Genomic DNA, 20,412 nt, shown 5'->3' on the forward strand with positions numbered 1-20,412 from the left:
GATCTACAGAATTTTCAGTCCAGACCCGGTAATATAGTACAGAGGACCAGAGGCTACTGCTCTGATACTACTCTGAATGAAGGTGTTTAAAATGAAAGTCAACAAATATGTGTAAAGCCAGTATCTAACAACCAGAGACCTGCTCATGAACCAATATATCATGCTTAATTTAAGATTGATGAACAGATTAACAAGAAAGACTGTAAATGCATTTCAAACAAAAATGATGATGAGAAAGTAACTTGTGATAACTCGTTGTCCCAAACATAATATTCATCCTTGTGTAGCACAGTTAGGGCCCTATCCAATTCATGGTCCATTTTGGTCAATATCAGTCACAGGATTTAATTTCATGATATCAGGTATTTAAATCTGACATTTCATGATATTGTAATTGTAGGGGTCCTGGCCCAAAAGGATGTGGGTGGAGTGACTCTTCATGGAATCTGGGGGACCCTTTAAGATATTATGAAAATCAATATTATAGAATGGCAATGAGTTGCGCCAGATATACCATGAAAGACACCTGCAAAAAAAAAGTCATAATCTGCCCAATACTCATTTATATGTTTGTATCACTTTTGTATTTTGGGTTATGGTCATGGATGTGTGCCTGTATTACAAAGCTGATGCTGCGCTTCTGGGTGACACCCAGGCTAAGTCTGCATCCAAAGACCACTTTTGGAAAAGCGGATACGTACTGCCAACATCCCTGTATACCTCATGCCACGAGGCACAAGCGTCTTGACAGAGGCGCTTTCCTGAACATTTGGCCCTCTATGGATGGTCCGAATGATGGGAAAGCCTCTCCCAGCAGAACTGTCAGCAAAAGATGTCCAAATCGCCAAGTGCAATTCGTGTGCCTTTTGCTAACAGTTCCTCACAGTTTAGACACAGCCCCCAGAGAGTTTGGTAATGCACTAGTCTGCTTGAGAGTCCGTCAAGTCCCAGCAGCTATTCAGTTGTTCCATTGAGAGAAGGAAAAGATTATGCCTTATGACTTAGCAAGGCATGTAGGGATATCATTATGGACAGAACTCTACAGGCTTCCAGGCAATTTCTGTTTGGGACAAAGGAAGTAGGAGCCACATGGCAGAAGGAATATAAAAGGCTGATGCATCTTCTCCATCTTGTCTTCATTTCTGCTTCTTCCCTCTGGAGTAACTTTTCTCCAAATGAAGCTCTGAACAAGGGACTCAGTGGCCCATCTGAGCAGTGAATTTATCACAGAGGTACTTGCAAGCCAGTACGATTACCTGATGGGCTTTGAAGTTGTTGTATGTATGTGACTGCTTTACAATTTAACATTGTGCTTGTTTTTATTCTCAGAGGGGTAGCCCCGTTAGTCTTTAGCTTCACAAAAAAGCAGCAGTCCTTTAGCATCGTAAAGACTTAATCATTTTATTTATTAGGTAATGAGCTTTCATGGGTAAGACCCATTTTAACATTGTCTTACCCACAAAAGCTCGTTACCTAGTAAATCAATTTGTTAGTCTTTAAGGTGCTACAGGACTGCTTGTTTTTTGTTTTTTATTGTCTCATTATCATAAGCCTATTGGTTTACACACTAAAGGGTTGGTTGGCAGCCTGTATTTTGGGTAAGACCCAAAACTATACTGATCCAGTAAGGTGGGGGGCCCTTTGGGGGTCAGGAAAACATTTTGTACAGGTGAACAGAGTTTTAAATGACTTCTCACTGTACTAGATCTAGGTACGACTGGGAGCCAGAGACTGGGATGCAATAAAAGTGACTGCGGGATTTCTTTCTTGGGTTTCTTCATAGCCAATGTGGGGCTCAGAAGCACAGTGGGTGGGAAACCTAACTTCAGTGTTGCCTACTAGCGTTAGGGGTATCTGCTCTTCCTTTTTGCAGCCTGCCCTGACCTTGACATTTCCAGTGAGGGCTGCACCAGGCACCCCCAGTCGCAGTGGGGTTGCAAAGTTCTTGCTGCAGGTGGTCGTAATGCCTTCAGAGCTGGGTAGCTGGAGAATGGTAGATGTTGACCAGGAGCCCAGCTCTCAAAGCAGAGCTACCATCAGCAGTAGTGCAGAAGAAAGGATGGCCAAGTATGGTGTTGCCAACCTTACTTTTGCGCTGATGCCTGCTGAGCAGGGCCCTCAGTCAACAGCTTCACTCACTGGCCACCCGTCTCTGAAGGTAACAGAGAAGGTTGGCATGATATGGTACTATCATCTTTCTGGGCTGCTGCTGGCAGGGTGTTGCCTGCAGAGCTGGGTCCTTGGCCAACATCTGCCATTTGCCAGTCACACAGCTCTGAAGGTGGTGCAGAAATAAGGATGCATTCACACCATTCTCTCTAAAGTAATCTGTGAACCCCTGAGATGTCCTTTTTGGGTCAGGATCCCAATTTGAGAAATTCTGGTTTCCGCCGTGAAATCTATATAGTGTAGGGTAACAGCACACCAAAGACCAGATTTCATGGCCTGTGACATGTTTTCCTTGGCCTTGAATACAGTAGGTCCCTAAATATACTACAGCCCCTGTATGCAGCAGCCTTTCAGAGGCAACATAACACATTGAAGGGCACTTCTTTGTTTCAATACAAAGCACAAAATACATAAAAAAACCCCACAACAGTATATTCTTCCCAACACATCTTTAAATTCTTAAAATTGAATTTGAATTAACAGCTTTGTATGTTTTTACTTTATAATAACATTTCTTTTAACTCACATGACCCTTACATTTTAAATGTTATCACCAGAAGACTTGAGCAAGGTTCTTTGACTATGAAATATTGAAACCGTGCAGTTTGCTAGCTAGCTTGCATGTCTTACTGTAATATTAACACTGGCCAGATGTCTCAAGAATTCCATGAATTTCCTGGGCTGGACATACAATTCTCGGATACAAAAATCTATGTTTACATGATTCCTTATTCATAGTATATTTTATCATCATTTTGCTATTATTGCTATACACAAAATCCCAAATCAAAGCTGTAAGTGATGCTTGCATACAGTGCAGTACAACAAATAAGACACAAAAGCTGAAATTTTCAAAGCTGCTAAGTCCCAATGAAAGCAGTGGGAACCCAGTAGCCATCTCTCAGACGTGGCTTTGCACAGCCGCGCTAAAGCAGAAGGGTAAGCCAGTATGTTCCTCAGGGAAGTTTAACACTTTAATTCAGTTCTTGCTTGGGGACAAATCACATTTTCAATCGTGCTGTGGTTCCCTTCCAATGCAGTTGTACAAACCTATTGTGTGATGTGTCCTTTTGTTTTTCAATCCCTTTGGCCCACTCAGCCTGGTTTAGTTATATGCTCACTTTAGCTTAGAGGATTAAGCTCAGACAATCACCCCTCTCTTGTCCTTGAAAACAGGTGAAGTTTGGCTTCCTAATGGAGGCGAGTGGAGGCCATTCAGTTTTGATCTAAAGCAAATAGCCCATTCATGATATAAACCAGAGGAAAAAAGAAGTTCCAAAGAGTGACAGAATTCACTTTGATTGGATCACATCGACTTCGGGGCGGGCAGGCCTGCTACGCTTCCCCTTGGTGCACCCACAAAACTCTAGAACAGGGGTGGCCAACCTGCAGCTCTTAGAGGCATTAAATCCTCCTCAGACACACGTTAGGAGTGCTGTCCACTGCGCTACACACCCCTTTCACCACTTGGTGGGGAGCAGAAAGGCTGTGGGAGAAAACTCAGTAATTGTACAAGAGCAACAAGTTGGGTGAAGTAATACATTTCCCTAGGTCAAGATCTCACTGGTGAGACAAATGTCTAACAGAAGCTGGTCCAATAAAAGATATTACCTTACCTGGCCAACATGGCTACAACACTGCATACGCTAACTGTGCAATACATTGTGTAAAAATTATATGTATCTATGAAAAATAAGTCAGTTTCTATCTCCATGTAATGCCAGAATCAGCAAAAAGAGAACAAGCAGTTTTCTCTTATTTACTGTTGGAGTTCTCCCACTGGCCATACTGGCCCAAAAATAAATTTGCCCTGAAAACAAAAGTATAACGAAGATTTTACCTTGTGTGTGGAGATTTACAGCCAAATCCTACTTCAAGTTACATGTGGACTCCCTCAGCTGGGAATCTAATAATTGGCCATCCCAGGAGATTTGTGTGAAATGTAACCCCGCACAAGGAAAGAATACAACCTAAGCCATCAGCCAAGCTCTTCTGATTGCAAAGCCATGTTCTTTGAAGAAACCAGGCCCAAATGCTCAGAACTATTTAAGCAGCAACCTTGCTCTGATTTCTAAGGCATCTAAATAGCTCTGAGGTGCCAGGCCCCTCCAGTGTCAGGAGCGCATTCTGCCTTCCTTACATTGAGTAGGAGTCTACTCCAGGGGTACTGCAGTGGGATTGCTGGTGGACTCACTGACTCCTCAGTGAGTTAGTGTGGTAGAAGCAGCCTTCCAAGCATACAGGACACTGATTCTTTCTGTAGGATTTCAACACTAACTCACAACAAACCACAATGTAAAGTATTTTGCCTGGGGACCAGTAGGGTGGATAATCTAGAGCTGGGATGAAGAACCTACAGTCTGCAGTCCAGATCCAGCCCACGGCTTGTCTGCATCAGGACTCCGAGGCTCACGGCTCCCCTCCAGCATCTGGCCCATTGTGGGGTGGAGGGTGTGTAGCCCTGAGCCTTGTGGGCCAGAGTCAAGCAAGCTGGGGCTGGATCTGGCTCACGGACTCTGCCTGGGGGAAGAAGTGGTTCCACACACTGTTGCTCCCTGTCTCCCTCACTAGCACCGAGAAGCACTGGCTGGAGGATTTTCCTCTACCACTCTGATTGGCCAGAACATCAGCCAATAGGAGAAGAGCAGGGTGGTGCCTGGGAGTGCTGCAGGACACAAAGGGATGTGTTCCCCCAGGAGCTGCACTAGGTAATCCCCCCCATTGCCTAGATCCCACACCTCCAGACTGCTCCAGCACCCCTTCCCACCCAGACCCCCACCTGGCTTCTGCCCCCCCTACTGCTGACCCCCCCCCCACAGCCTGCTCTTGCATTCCTCCAGAGCCGCAAACTCCCAGTCTGCTCCTGCGCCCTCCCTCCTGCCCAGACCCCACACCACAACATGACTTCCTGGCAGCCCCTTCCCACACTGACCCACTTATTTTTGGCCCACCCCAAAGCCTAAGGGGGGCCACAAAATGTACTAGTTCTGCCCCCCATAGGTGCTGGAGCTGGATGCGAGGAGAATAACAGGAATGCCTTTTTCTGTGGGTCAGTGGCCCCAACCCAAAAAAGCTTCTCCACCCCGATCTAGACCCAGAGAAGCTGCTGTCTAGTAACTAGGCTGCTGTATTTGCATTAAAAGGAGATGTAGCTGACTCTGATTTGTACAGCGGTTGTGCTATAAATAGAATCATCTCACTCTAGTGAGGTTTCCCATACAGCTTGGCCCAAAGATTTAAAACCCTCTCACATGTTGGAAGCGTTTTATTTCAGTTTCCCCCCTGAGGGAGGAGCCCCTGCAGGATTTAAGCAGCGCTCAGAGAAGCACATTTGGTTCTAAATTAGAGACTGATATAGCAGGAAGAAAATCGCTCAGATTTTAACTACAGGGCAAGATGCGGGAAGAACAGACTGTAATTAAAGCACTTTCCAACCTGAAGAGAGCATCTTGCTGGATCAGTGGGTAACTATGAAGCACAGCCATGGATTGTGCTCACTGCTGACACATCATGACTGGGGCTTCACTGGCGAGTTCTATCAGAAAATGCAGCCCTTTTTCCAAAGAACATGTGGACTGTCTACATACAAAATGTGCTTTTTCGATTCGAAATTGAAAGAACGCGGCTCTTCTTCGGGAAGTCCTCTTCCGCTCCCGGATCAGGAAGAGTGCCTTTTTTGGAAAGATTCTTTCAGGAAAAAAAAGCATGCAGATGACCAGGGAACCCTTTTTTTGGAAAGAGCAGTAGTCTTCACAGCACTGGATTTTTCAATGCCTGGCCTGTTCTTTTGAAAGGGGGGTGGGGGCTGTGTGGCCCCTCTCTATCAAAAGAGCGGATCGATCTTTCAATCCACTTTTTGTGTGTGGCCACGCTCTTTCGAAACAAGTGTTTTCAGAAGATCTCTTCCAGAATATCTTCCTTAGCAGGATTGTTGTAGTGTAGACCTAGCCCACGGCAATGTTGTAGGAAATGCTGCAAGCATGGTCACAGTTTTTCCCATAATAAGATTCCCCGACCCTGTGGCTAATAGGTGGAAATAGACATGAGCAATGATGGTGCAGACAGAGGAAAAAGCAACTAAACACACTGCTCGGCTGCGTAAAGCTAAATGAGGTTATTTCATTTGCACAGTCTTTATTCCTGTTCAGCTAATGTCACATATTAACTTTGTGCTGTGATCCACTCCAGACCTTGCTCTGTATGTCTATGTAAGTGAGGAGCTCTGCTGAAAACACAGTGATTTAGACATTTCATCAGGCGAACAATGTGTTTTGACTGGTTAGTTTGTTGATTATTGCAGCTCCTCTTCCTTTTCCCTCCTAAGCTGAGGAAGGGCAGAATCAGCAAAGGGCTTTTAGTCTTCACTGGACCGACTAGAGTACTGGTGTTATATATAAGCCAAATGGTTTGTCCAGGCGCTTTGCCAAAGGGGGTCATGCCTGGGCTGTCAGGCTCTAAAGGGAATGAAGTCCACTTTGGATTAGAATGAGGGGAAAGGGTCAATCAAAACATTGGAGGTTATAGTCTGCAACTAAACAGCTCAGTGCAAGGACCTTTGTGCAACTTCTTGCTACTCTTTGGATGGTGATGGGGACTCCTACCCATCAAGATGTCAGAAGAGACACTTGCTGACAGTGCTGGAGGAGCTGTACCAAGGATCCTTTCTATCAACCCGCACGTACAGACCAGAGGTTAAAGAGTGGGACAAAGTATAAGTCTTGAGTCCTTTAGGGACAGCTGCTAAACCAGATACACCTGATCAAGTGAGGGCAATACTAAAGCGACTGACTGTTCTATGGGCTGGGACAGAAGAGAGGCAGCAGACAGATGACACTCAACAGGCTGACAAGTTCCAGAGATTTCAGGATGATCCTAGAACAAGAGGGCCTGGCTGAACGAAGAAAGGACTGTAGGCGCAAGGCTCTTAAAGAGATGATGTCCTATCAGGTTCCAGCATGGAAAGGCCTTGAAATGCCACACTGGACACCAGGAGACAATAAAAATCTATATTCTACCCCATTGGAAAAGACTGGGCCCTTTCATATGGTAACCAGAAGGGCAAAGGGTTTGCAGACTTTTCCTGATTTTCAGAAAGATGAGACCAGAGAAAGATGGATCTATAAATGCGGCAAAACAGGACGGGTATATAGGTTTTGCCCTAAGACGCAGCAATATCAGGGGTAGTCCTAGAAACCCTGAGAGAGTTCATAGGTTGTGGCCTGTCTGCACAGGATATTTCACCTGTTATATTGATATAATTATGCCAGTAGAGTTAAACCACCATAGTTATATCAGTACAATTCCCCCGTGGAGACTTATTACAGAATGAGAGGCTTGTTTTTTTTAATTCGATTTAGATTCCACCTTTTCCAATTTGACATTGAATAGAATCACAGAGTACTAGAACTTGAAGGGACCTCAAGAGTCTAATCCCAGACATAAACTCCCATAAACTCCAAAAATCCCACTCTTATTCCAGAATAAGTGTCCACACATGGAGTTATACCAACATAACTATAGTGATTTAAATCCACACCTTAGTTTCTATTGGTATAACTTTCCGATGTAGACAAGACTGGGGTGAACCAGGAAAGACTTGAGAATCAGAAATACATGAAGCCAATACTTGTTACTATGGTTAAATATGACCATGTAGATATAAAGGCATATCAAGGAATGGCTGTTCAGTTAAAACTGATGGACAAGACAACCTCGTGAGGATGGGACTGGTGAAGAGAATGCCCCACCAAGTGGCTTGGAAAGGGTCTCCTCAGCTTCTTTTATGCTCTCAACTAGGTCATGTGAGAACCCATCCATTGTGAATGTCACTACCTGTAACCAGGTTTAGGAACAAGAACAAGGGCAGAAGGAACAGGAGGGAAAAACAAAACACCTATTACATCAATATGTGAAGAATTGCACCTTAAAAGCAAAACAAACCAACATCCCTTCCCAGAAGTATTTTCAGTCCTGACTCTCTGTGCTTCCCACATAGGCTTTGCCTGTTAAGACTTTCACAAGTTTTTTCAGGATTTTACCCACAGAGGAAGCAATCTAACGTGTGACCAACCCACCTGAGAAAATCTGGCAACACTCCATGTTAAAATACATCTTTTCAATGTATCTTTTCAGCCAGGAACATGAGCATGTCATGCTGCTTGGATTAGTTCCTAAGGCTACGTCTACACAGCAGCCTTATTTCACAATAAGATATTCCAGAAGAGATCTTCTGGAACAGCTTATTCCGAAATAACGCTGCTATACACAAAATGCATTTTGAAATAGCTGAGCACTATTCCAAAATACAGCATCTACACACAACAGCGCCTATTTTGAAGTAGAGCCATTGGACACACTATGGCTTATTTTGAAATAGGCTCTATTCCCTAGCTGCATCTACGCTTACCTGGAATGTCGACAGCTGCTACGCAACTTTTGGCATGGCAATTGTGTGCCAAAAATTGACTTTGCAGCCATTGACTTCTGGGCCTGTCTTCAGGACAGAAGGTCAACGGGAGCACTGCTCCCATCAACCTTCCTTAATACCTTGCCACTCAAAAGAAGTTCTGGGGTCAACATTGACCCTGGAGTGCACCATTTCACACATGCATGAAACAGCACCCCAGAAGATTGAATGTAAGCGTTTGATCTTCCGTGGCAAGTGTAGACCCAGCCCCTGTCTACACAGACCACATTAGAAATAGCTATTTCAACACAGGTTCTATTCTTAGTGCAAGGAGGTTTACCTCTTTCAAAATAAGCTAATCACTATTTCAAAATTATTTCAAAGTAGCGGTTGCATTGTGTGGATGCTAGCAAAGCTATTTTGAAATAACTTTGCTGTGTAGACATACCCCAAGTCTTTGTCAAATATGTTGCTTCAGTTTCCAGGCTATACCAAAATGACACAAACTTCCCTGAAAAGGAGTTACGACGTAAATCTGAAAAACCTATTTGGTAGCAGCAAAAGCTTAATAAGCTCTGCCATCCCACAGAGTCAAAGGGCCATTGTCAGAAGCCTACCTAACATCAATATCTTATAACAATGCCAACAGTTCCTGGAGCATGGCAGTCAGGAATCCTTGCAAGGTTTTGAAGACATACAGTGATAAGCCTTGAAGGGACAGTGCCCAGAACTCTGAGCCCATGCAGTATAAAGAATACAGAGAGGAATGAACAATCCTGATGCAAGGATCAGATCCATTTCTTAGCAAGGCTTTGGGTTGCTCTGGTTTTTCCAAGTGTCATTCTTAAATGACCCAGTCAAATGAGCTAGAATTACATTCTTTAGACTGCTGTGTTCCTCTACACCAATAGAAAACACAAACACACACACATAGCTTCAGAGCTATAATGGCTTGGGATATGCATTTAACGTATGTATTAAAAATAGTCATCACCAAATGATAAATATTTTAAAAGAAGGATTTACAAAAATAAATGATCCCTTTCCACAAGTTCATATACAGTCAACCATTTGTAAAGCACCTTGAAGCAGCATATTTACTGCTAAAGCGAGTTAACAATATCTTTGGCAAAATATAGAGTGTGTTTGTATATATTTGTTTTTCCATTGGCAGGTATACTGTGCAGAAGACTGAAGAAGCAGCTTTTCCTTAGTTTTTCCTTGATGTGTCTTCCATGTATACCATACAAATATTTCTAACATGTCTTCCTATGATAATAGGAGAAAATCCCAATATTTTCTTGGCTCCTCCTATAACTTTTGGATCTAAAACAAAAGCAAAAAGACAGGAGAGAAAAAAAAAGTTGGCTTATCAATTGGTAAGTACGGTTTTAATAAACAATGTTTTGCAAAGATTCTTTATGAAAATGTTCCTGGGGAAAGTTGTTCCTTTAAGTACTTTGTAAACGAACTGAATGGGGAAACCCAGCGAAGGGATCTTTGATTTGCAAAAGTAATCTATGGGGAGTAATTCAGAATCCTGAGTGAAAAAAAAAATCTATGCTTCACTTTTGACACACATTCAGTATTTATCCAAATGATCTCTTTGGCTTAAGTTGCCCAGGGACCAGTATCTGTCAGCTAGCATTAGCATTCTGAGGAAGGAATAAAGAACACTGTGTACAACTGAAGTTAGAATAGGAAGGATTCAAGGCAGCAGAATCATAGAAAACTAGGGCTGGGAGAGAACTCCAGATGTATTCAGATCCAACCCCTGCACAGAGGCAAGACCAAGTAAATGCAGACCATCCCCAACAGGTGTTTGTCCAGCCTGTTCTTAAAAACCTCCAGTGATGGGGACTCCATGGCCTCCTTTGAAAGACTGTTCCAGAATTGAACTACCTTAACACTAAAGAATTTCCTCCACAAGAAAAACACCAACATCCTCATGGTAAATACACAAAGCTCAAGTTAGGACACAATTGGGATAATTAAGGCCCAAGCAGTACCTTCCACAGGAGAAGCAAATAAAGTTGAAATACAGGTTGAACCTCTCTAGTCCGACACTCTCTCATCCAGCAATATTCATAATCCAGCATAATTTTAGTTAGCCATATGACCACTTATCCTGGGTGCGGCCAAGATTCCTGGGGTCCCATAAAGTTTGTTTACAGCCACCAGTCCTGGCTCTCCGTGTTCTGTGCTGTTATTTTGCTTTAATTTACCCCAAATGTCTCTAAGAGCCCAGTAAGCAGTGGAAGTGTTGGTAATGCTGCCAGACAAAATTGACCTGCCATGGTCTGGTAAATTCTCTCATTTGGCAACCACTAGGTCCTGAGAGTGCCTGCCTGCACCCACACATATATCCCTGTATGGAGCACAGCTCCGGGGTCAGGAGAATCTGCCAGGATTTATTTTCTGACAGTGGGTGCTCAGACACCAGGGTGATGGGATTAGTAATAGGTTACAGACTGACAAATATTTATCTACGCCCTATTTACAACTGATTTTTCAATATGCTTTAAAAGAGAACATGGTCAAAGATCAATGTGTCCCCATACCTATTTCTCTAGATGCCATATTGTTGGGAGTCTTTTATACTGAAGGGTCAAACCCTTCTCCATGCTGTGTAGTACTCATTCACATCTCTTGGAGCCAATGGATTACTCACATTAGCATTCATTACTTTGATAAAGGGCTGGAGAAACTTCCCTTTAAAACAATTCTGGAGCTGATTACCTGGGTTACAGCAGTACACAAACAATGCAAATTCTGCAGCAACACGATAAAGCCCTGAGTAATGCACAAATCCTTAATTCTCATAACAAGCAGACCTACTGATTTACTGAAGAGGACCTGCTCAAGGGGACATGTTAACTGGGAGGCCAGTGTTTATTCATGAGCCGTTAAAAGGTACATGCCATTTGGGAAGAAATCTAGGAAAATTAATCTCTGTTTAAATGGTACAGATCACAACAGCAAACATTATTGTTTCTATGTAAGGCAGGTATTTGCAGTGATCAGGTGCTGAAGTTCCAGAGAAAAATAGAAAAGAATTCCCTCCTTGTGATAAGAAAACAGAGTGCAGGCATTGATTAGATTTCAATTAACTACTTAAATAAGTTTTCTAATTTGGAAGCAGGAATATTCTCTGTCCACTGTGGCAATGGGAGTTCACCATACTATGGTTTAGAGCTTTAAAATGTGACTCTTTTCATTTGTCAGCTTTTTACTAATTATCTCCTGGCACAACTAGGGCATAAGTAACCTCATTACTGAATGCTGACATCTTCAATTAGCTCTAGTGTAACAGCAGCTTTTATTTAAGATACACAGTGGGTGTACCTACACTAGAAACTAACTTCGAAGTTAACTTTGAAATTAGGCGCTACTTCGAAGTAGCCTGCAGAAAGTCTGCACACGTTTTCCCTTACCTCAAAGGCAGCCCAATTTCAAAGTCCTTACTCCATTCCCAGGAATCCATTCCCTACTTCAAAGTTTAACCACTCAAAGTAAAAGGTGTGCAGATGCTCAACTCTGAAGTCTGTTACTTCAAAATAAGCAACTTCAAAGTTATTTTTGTAGTGTAGAAATGGCCAGTGAATCCCCCAACTGTGTTTTATATTAAGGAGACTGAGAATAAAAATTTCTCCTTATAACAATTCCGGAATCAATTACCTGGGTTACAGCAGTACATGAAAAATGCGAAGCCTGCAGCAGCACTAAAGCAAGCAAGGAAGAACATGGGACCTAAGGATGAGAAAGGAAAAGTGAAGTTAAGTAGGAGAGCACAGAAAAGTGCGAGTTTTGTTTATCTGATGATTCGTTAACCTCGGTTATTATTAAAATGCCTGGCTTCTCGTATTCAAATGAAGTTTGTACAATCATCATTAGGTATACTCTGTACTACAAAAGACAATTACTTTATTGTAAGTATTATGTATTGTAATTTCTCTGGCACTGCTACCCTATCTTGTTCTAATAAGAATTCGGAATGGGAGGCCTAATTACACTGTACACAAAAAAGGTCTTAGATTTACATTAAAATATCTAGTTTGCATTAAAAAAAACAAAACTTTTTTTTCTTTTTAATGGCAAAACAGGGGCCAAACTTTGATACTCACTTTGATGCACCTGTTAGTTGCACGGAAGACAATAAATTGCTCATAGACGAAGGTACTGTTCACTGGGAGTATTGAAATTTGGCCCCAAATAAGTAGATTTTCGCTTTTTTTTATACTTTGCATTCTTCATCCCTCCTTTCTCCTGGCTCTTTGCCAGGAAGAATCAGTGCTCTTTACGGGTCCAGTCCTTCAGTCCATGCTCAAAACACCTGACTTCAGCAACCTGGACTTTCCTGAGAATTTTCTTTGAGCAAGGACTGCAGGATCAGACCTCATAAAATAAACTTTGGCCAGAAAGAAAAAGAAAAAGGAGGCCACTCATCAAGCATTCTGGAGGTAATTAGAAACCAGATTTCCATGTTGATGAGTGGCTCTCCATCTCTTTCATTTAAATGACAGCTTCCAACATACAGATGTAAATTCATACGTATACAAAATGAACCAGGAAGATTATTGTATGTAAATGCATTTAGATGTGCTGCAAAGTAATGCATACATTAAAATATTTTCTGTTGCTGTTCATGGATCTGAATGCAACCAAGCTGCAAAGGTATTCATATATTTAATTCCAGTCCCATTTAAACATCGCCAGTGCTTATACTGAACTACAGGAGAACCTTGTTAATCCACACTTCAGCCAGCCAGACAAAAATTGGCCAACATTAACAGCTGAGTGCTGTAGGGGGGCCTTAGATCACTACAAATTCTTCCCATAGGGGAGATAGTAAATTTAAATGTTTTACAGGTACTGTCCTATTGCAAGCCACTTGGCGGGTGCAGGGGGACTCAGGGTAGGTAGCCAGGGGGTTGTGGTAGGGCAGTAGCTGTAAGAAATTAAGTGTGGGATGGAGTGAGGGGTGTCTCGTGGCAGGGAGTTGGTGTGTGTGAACGCAGAGGAGCTCAGGGCTGGAGGTTGGTGTGTGAGGGGGTACAGGAGAACTCAGGGCGGATCAGGGCAAAGGGTGGGGATATGGGGGTACAGGAGTGTTGGAAAGTGTGGGGGGCTCAGGACAGGAAGAGAGGGGTGCAGGACCCAGCACAAGGGGTGGGAGGAGGAAGGGGGACACAGAGCAGGGGGCTTGTGGGAGTAGCTCAGGGATGGGAATGCTGCCACCACGCTGCCCAGCCATTGGATTCCTGTGCTGCTTGACTGCCGGAGCACAGGGGCTGGAGCCAGAGTGTAGCGACAAGTCCTGCCCACAGCTGGCCACTCTCTCATCAGTGCTCTGCAAATGGACTTCATCAGAGGTAGTCAATAGGTGGGCTGGGGCCAAATCGGGTACTCGACACTTGTGAGTGGATCCCCAAATCTTTTTATTTACCTCTTATTGACATGATTGTTATTTTAAACTTTTCGTTGGAGTCTGCACCTTGGTCAAGAAATTTGGATTGTGACCAAAAAGGATTAACTGCCCTGGATTATGTGCTGGGGTCACCTACAGACATCGGGGGCTTGTCTACACTAGCTCCCTACTTCGACGGGAGTGTGGTAAGTAGGGTGTTGGCAGTTTATGAATGAAGTGCTGCGGTGCATCTGCAGCTCTTCATTAAGCAAATTCTCCCCCGTGGCAACGTGTCGGCTCGCATCGAGCCGCAGCTCTCCCGCCGGTACTTCTAAGTGCCTGGGGGACTTCAAAGTCCCTTTACTCCTCCTTTACTACTTTGAAGTCCCTCCTGTGCCCCCTCACACACCAAATTATTTGCTTCATTTGCTCCTCAGGGAGTAAAGTGACTTTGAAGTACCCCAGGGACTTCGAAGTACCGGCGGGTGAGCCGCGGCTAGACGCGAGCCGGCACTTGGAAGTTGCCGCGGGGGGAGAATGTGCTTGATGAAGTGTTGCCTATGCACCGCAGCACTTCATTAATAAACTCCCAACACCCTACTTACCTTCCTCCCTTCGAAGTAGGGAGGTAGCGTAGACAAGCCCAGGGGGAGCAGGAAGTACCTGTTTTCCAGCAGCTGAGTTATTCTGCAGTTGCTAATTCAGGCTCACCACTCCAGTCGCTTGCTGTGACTCACTGGGGAAGTGGCTGCTGGCATGAGAGTCTCTGATCCAGCCACAGGCCTTTACTCACCATGATGGAGCACAGAGGGCTGCTGACCTTTTGCACAGTTCCTTAGGTCTTACCCTCTTGTCCCTGTAGTGGGTATGCTGCAGTCAGGACCCCATCATAGCTCTGACTGGAGCAAGGGAAGAGACACAATTTAATGGACAAGTATATTTAGTTCACCATTATTCTTGGGCCTTTTTGTTTTTGCAGTTGATTTTCCTTTGTGTGTTTGGTTGCTTTCTGTTGACTCACTCATCTGCAAAATTCAGCAATTTGCTGTGGGTCCCCCCAGCGATTTACCAAGGCTCTTCTGTAAAAGCACAAAAGTCATTGTAAAACCCTTTATTCCTAATGTATCGGAAGGGTCTGGGAAATTAGAGACTAGTTAAAGCACACCAAATTTTTAAAAAATGCCAATGTAAAAGTTGCCTATTATCTCTTGAATTCTATGACACCAGATTTCTCAGCTCAAAGCTAAATACACTTTCTTCTAATACAAGTTAGATCCATTTAAAGAGAAACTATAAAGACATAAGAGAACAAATGATTTGCTTCATAAATGTAAATCAAGTTGTAAAATACAGGGCGTCTTCATCGGAAAGGCTCATTCTCTCCATTGGTAGGGTGAGCATTTTATTTACCCCTGTCAGTTAGAATATATTTCTCCTTGTCTGTGTCTATCCCTGTGGAAGCTGAGGTTTCTAGAAATAAAAGCAACACACCAAGAGTTAGTACTGAGCTCAAGTCAGCCCACTTCTGCAGCAGTTCATGCAAAATGGAGGGGAAGTACTACCATTTTTAGCAGAGAGAATAACTGATTCCCTTTATAACAACCAACTCTCTTTATAACAGCCCTGCACATGTCTGAAAACTGTTATGAGGTCACACCCTCAGTCTCTTGTCATGATGAAACAGGCCCAGGTTTTTTTTCAGTCTTCCCTCATAGGTCAGGTTCTCTAAAGCTCTTATCATTTTGATTGCTCACCTCTCGACAGTCTCTCGTTGTCCACATCTTTCCAAAAGCTTGGTGCCCAGAACTGGATAACTGGACACAGTGCTCCAGCTGAGGCATCACCACTGCTGAGTGCAGACGGCCAATTACCTACTGTGTCTTACATACACCACTTCTGTTAATACACCCCTAAAATGACATTAGGCTTGGTTTTGCGGCTGCATCGTATTGTTGACTCATAGTCAGACTGCAGTTTGCTACGTCCACAGATTCTTATTGACAGTACTACCACCTAGCCAGTGAGTTCCCATTTTGTAGCCAGGGATTTGAATTTTCCTTTCCAAGGGCGTACTTTGCCCTTGTCTTTGTTGGGTTTTGTCTTGTTGATTTCACACAGATCGTCCAATTTGTTAAGCTCGTTTTGAATTCTTAACGAGCACTCGCAACCTCTCCCAGCTGGGTGCCGTCTGCATATTTCATAAGCACATTCTTCACTGTTATCCGAGTCACAAACCAACCTATATCCAAATGCCAGCAAACTAGGGATAACGACTCTATAAGTATGGTCTTTTAACCAGCTGTACACCCACCGTGTAGTAATTCCCCCTAAGATCACAGGTCCCTAATTTGCTTATGAGCTTGTCATGTGGGACTGCATCTAAAAACATGAAGATACAGCACACATACTGATTCCCCCATATACTGGATCCGCGGTGTCCAATATGCTTGTCGGTTGCCACATGTGGCAAACCAGACACCGCCTTGTGGCGCGGTGCAGCTCCTTAGAGCCGCTTACATGGAGTGCCCTCTGCCCCCTTCACACACGTGCCCCACCACTTGGTGGGACAAGCACATGGTGGCAGCGGTGGAAGCTGCTCCTCCTGCGGCTCATGGCGCAGTTCCAGCCACGGCCCCAGATGCAGTGCGGCTTGCATGGTGGTGGCGCCGTTGAGTCACTGGCAGTTTGCACAGGGCAGGGGTGCCTGGCTCTGGGGGGTGGGGGGTGGCACCTGTCGGCGGTGGGGACACCACTGAACTCGGTAAACAACCCTGTTTAAGAAGGAAATTAGGTTGGTTTGGCCTGATTTATTTTTGACAACTCCCACGACAAACTCTTTTTTAGGTGTTCATAGCTTTGTTTTAAATAGAGATAAGGTTGAAAATAAATAAAGGTCTCGGCTTGCAGATTTCCTTTCTTTCTTCATGTTTACAATGCAAGGGCCCAAATCTGCAAATCCCTAGCACATGTTTAACTCTACTCAACAATAGGGCAATTACTCATGCCAGTGGAGTTCTGCGTGTGCATAAAGGATCAGGACCCCAGTATTTAAACCATTCAAGTGTACTTCTCAGAGAAGCAAAAATAATAGGCTTCCTTTCTGCTGCTTTAGTTTAGAAAGGGGCTTTATTTTTAAGAAGGTTACTTCTCATGCTGTGCCTACACTACCACCTTCCTTCGAAGGTAGGATGGCAGTTAGGGGTTCGGGAGTTTACTAATGAAGTGCTGCCGTGCATAGGCAGCACTTCATTAAGCAAATTTCCCCCCCACAGCAACTCCGTAGTTTTAAACTTCGAAGTACCGGCACACGTCAAAATTTTGAGGAGTAAGGGGACTTCCAAGTTGCCCCGGAGTGTCGAAGTACCAGCAAGTGAGCCGTGGCTAGATGTGAGCCGGTACTTTGAAATCTAAAACTTTGGAGTTGCCGCAGGGGGGATTTGCTTAATGAAGTGCTGCCTATACACAGCAGCACTATTAGTAAACTCCCAACACCCTAATTGCCATCCTTCCTTCAAAGGAAGGTGGAAGTGGAGACACAGCCATGGACTATTAGCTCATACATTAGTAAAAATAAGGCACAGCAGTTGTGTAACCATACACATTTTCACAAATATTAGCTAATTAACCAGACTGATGCTCAACCAGTTTAGCTTTTTAACGTCTAATGTACAAATACTTACACTGCTCTCAGAACATGACTGATTTCCTTTTTATTGAGACAAAGGAACCTGCAGTCTGTGATGATATAGTTTTAGTATATCTTTTAGCACACTGACCTTAATGATACGGCTCATGTCTATAAGAGAGTCTGCTAAGGAATATACAATGTAGTGCTGTTTTGTTGTTGTACCACATGGCTACGTCTACACCACAGAGATCTTCAGAAAAAAGCCCTTCTGGATGATCTCTTCCAAAAGAACTTCTTTCCAAAGAGCGCATCCACACACAAGGAACCGGATCAAAAGAGTGATCTGCTATTTCGAAAGAAAGCATCCATACAGCCCCCAGCTTTTCAAAAGAATGGTCCAGAGACTGAAATATCAGATGCCATGAGGACTGCTCTTTTGAAAGAAGAGACTTGAGGAGCATCCACTCACGTTTTGTTTCGAAAGAAGCTTTCAAAAGAGGCGTTCTTCCTGAAACCAGAAAGGAAGAACGATTTCAAAAGGAGCGCCGCATTCTTTCAAACCGCTTTCGAAAGAACGCTTTGTGTGTGTAGACACTCTGCTGGAACTTTTGAAAGAGCCCCTTTTTTTGAAAAATCTTTCAAAAGAACTTGCTAGTATTGATGCAGCCTAAAAATCTTGAGAATGCGCTTGCATATTATTTAATGTTCCGAGTGCTGTCTCATTTACCCACAGATGCAGTGACACCTCTATGCACTTTACTCAACATGCCTAGTAGTCCAACTCGGTGTTCTCACACTTCATGGATGAAGGCTCAGTCCTGACATATGTCCTCCCATAAGTATTATCACAGGGGTAGCCATGTTAGTCTGTATCTGCAAAAACAATGAGAAGTCCTGTGGCACCTTACAGACTAACAGATCTGACAAAGCGGGTCTTTGCCCATGAAAGCTTATGCTCCAAAAATCTGTTCACGTGTAAGGTGCCACGGGAATTCCCATTGTTTATCCCAAAATTAGGCTCAGGGTAAAATTTTCAAAAGTGCTTAGTCCCATTTTCTAAGAGACTTTGGCTCTTAGGCTTGGACTATACTAGGCAGTTAACTCAATTGCAGATACACAATTCTAGCTAAGCAATCGACTTACCTGCAATCGACTTACCTGGCTGTCCACACAGAGAGAGGTCAACAGGCGAGTTTCTCCCGTCGAACTCTCTTACTCCTCATGATAGTGAGGAGTGCAGGTGTTGACTGCCGACCCCAGATAGTTTGATTTTGTGCATCTCTACCAGGCACACAAACTTCACCTCCAGAAGATTGACCTGAATGGGTCAATCTTCCCCATAGTATAGACAAGCCCTTAGCAACTTAGCATCTGATTAGGAAAATCAATGGGAAACAGGCTCCTAAGTCACTAACATGCTTTTGAAAATTTGACCCTCAGTGATTTCAGCCAGAGCATTGGGTAAGCAAATGATGCAGGTCAGTCCCTTACTAAGTAATGACTGTTTGCAATCCTTCACTCAGCCTGGAACGGTAACTCTGTGCTTCTTGTGCTGCTGACTCCTTCAGCTAAAGTGACAGATTTCTTTGTGATACTAGCCTGTTTGATCCAAGGTTTCTGCACAGCCTCAGCAGGGGAAGCTTCAGTGAGGTGTACATCAAATCAAAGGTCTGGACTTAGTGCTGCTTTGATGATTACTAATGTGGAGTGCTGATGTAGAGATGAGCTCAAATCAAAGCCCACCTGCAAACCCCCTCCAATTGTGAGGGAAGTTTGGGCTAACTTTGGAGGCTGCAAATTATCCAGGGGGTGGCATGTGTTAAGAGTACACTATCTCCAGCTCAGTCAGGGGCTGGTAGTTCACTGTGTACAAGAGCTGTCTAATACATAACGAGATGATAGATCAAGACAACAGATTCAGTGTTTGGAAACATACCAACTATTTTCCAGGTCAGTTGTTCTGCACCAAAACTACCGGTTATAGAATAATTAAAGACAAATGTTCAGATTTTTGCCCTGATGTTTTTGGTGCCACTTGACTTGAAGCTCTGCCGGAATGTTACTCATTCTATGTCTACACTTCTGAGAAGATCGCCCTGGTCAGCCTTGGAGTTAGATTTTGCACACCTGGTAGAGATGTGCAAAATCAAACTATCTAGGGTCAGCAATCAACCACCGTACTGCCTGCTATCGTGAGGAGTTGGGGAGGTCGATGGGAGAGACTCTCCCGTTGACCTCCCTCTGTGTCAACAGCCAGGTAAGTCCATTGCAGCTAGAATTGCGTATCTGCAATCAACTTACCTGTCTACTGTAGACCAAGCCTGAAATGCTACTGAAAGCCACAAGAGGCTATGAGGTGCAGCATCAATGCTATTAGACAGTCTGTAGGGACCTCATAACATGCAGCCCCTGTGCAACGCCATTAAATTAATTGCAACAGCCCTTCCTCAAGCTACTCAAATTGTTTCAATGTGCTGAATGTATTTCACTTCCTCTTTGAGCAGTCTCTCTTTCTCCAGTTTACAGGGCAGGGTGAGTCACATGTGGCAAGTATTTCCTTCCCAGCACGGTAAGCTGGACTGCATAGCAATCCTTTCAGGAAAACAATTACTTTACAGTACGAAAAATTGGAAATAGCAATGGCCTCAACCCTGCAAACACATAGGCATGTGATTTCCTTTTCCTTAGACACACAGTGTGACTACTTGAGCCTGTGTGTGTCAAGGATCAGGGTCCAGGTAATTAACGCTGTGATTTGCCATTGCAAGTATTTATAAAAATAGCATAATCTAACATCCAATG

At 43.8% G+C, this 20,412-nt stretch overlaps 1 protein-coding gene across 4 annotated transcripts in view; it reads right to left on the reverse strand.

Annotated features, from left to right (window-relative positions):
• Nucleotides 1–5,020: 5,020 nt before the first annotated feature.
• Nucleotides 5,021–20,412, reverse strand: part of CARD19 (caspase recruitment domain family member 19) — a 41,269-nt gene continuing 25,877 nt past the window's right edge. The window contains exons 4-6 of one of the 4 annotated variants that reach the window (XM_075005794.1): nt 15,737–15,828; nt 12,254–12,325; nt 5,021–9,901 (exon numbers count right to left, since the gene is read on the reverse strand). In XM_075005794.1, coding sequence (XP_074861895.1) covers nt 9,887–9,901; nt 12,254–12,325; nt 15,737–15,828 — 179 coding nt within the window. In that variant the 3' untranslated portion in view covers nt 5,021–9,886. Of the gene's footprint in view, nt 9,902–12,253; nt 12,326–15,392; nt 15,453–15,736; nt 15,829–20,412 lie in introns of all 4 variants that reach the window. The other 3 variants (XM_075005791.1, XM_075005792.1, XM_075005793.1) reach the window with 3 other exon arrangements.

This window comes from Carettochelys insculpta, chromosome 11, assembly GCF_033958435.1.
Source record: "Carettochelys insculpta isolate YL-2023 chromosome 11, ASM3395843v1, whole genome shotgun sequence".
NCBI classification, from domain to species: Eukaryota; Metazoa; Chordata; order Testudines; family Carettochelyidae; genus Carettochelys; species Carettochelys insculpta.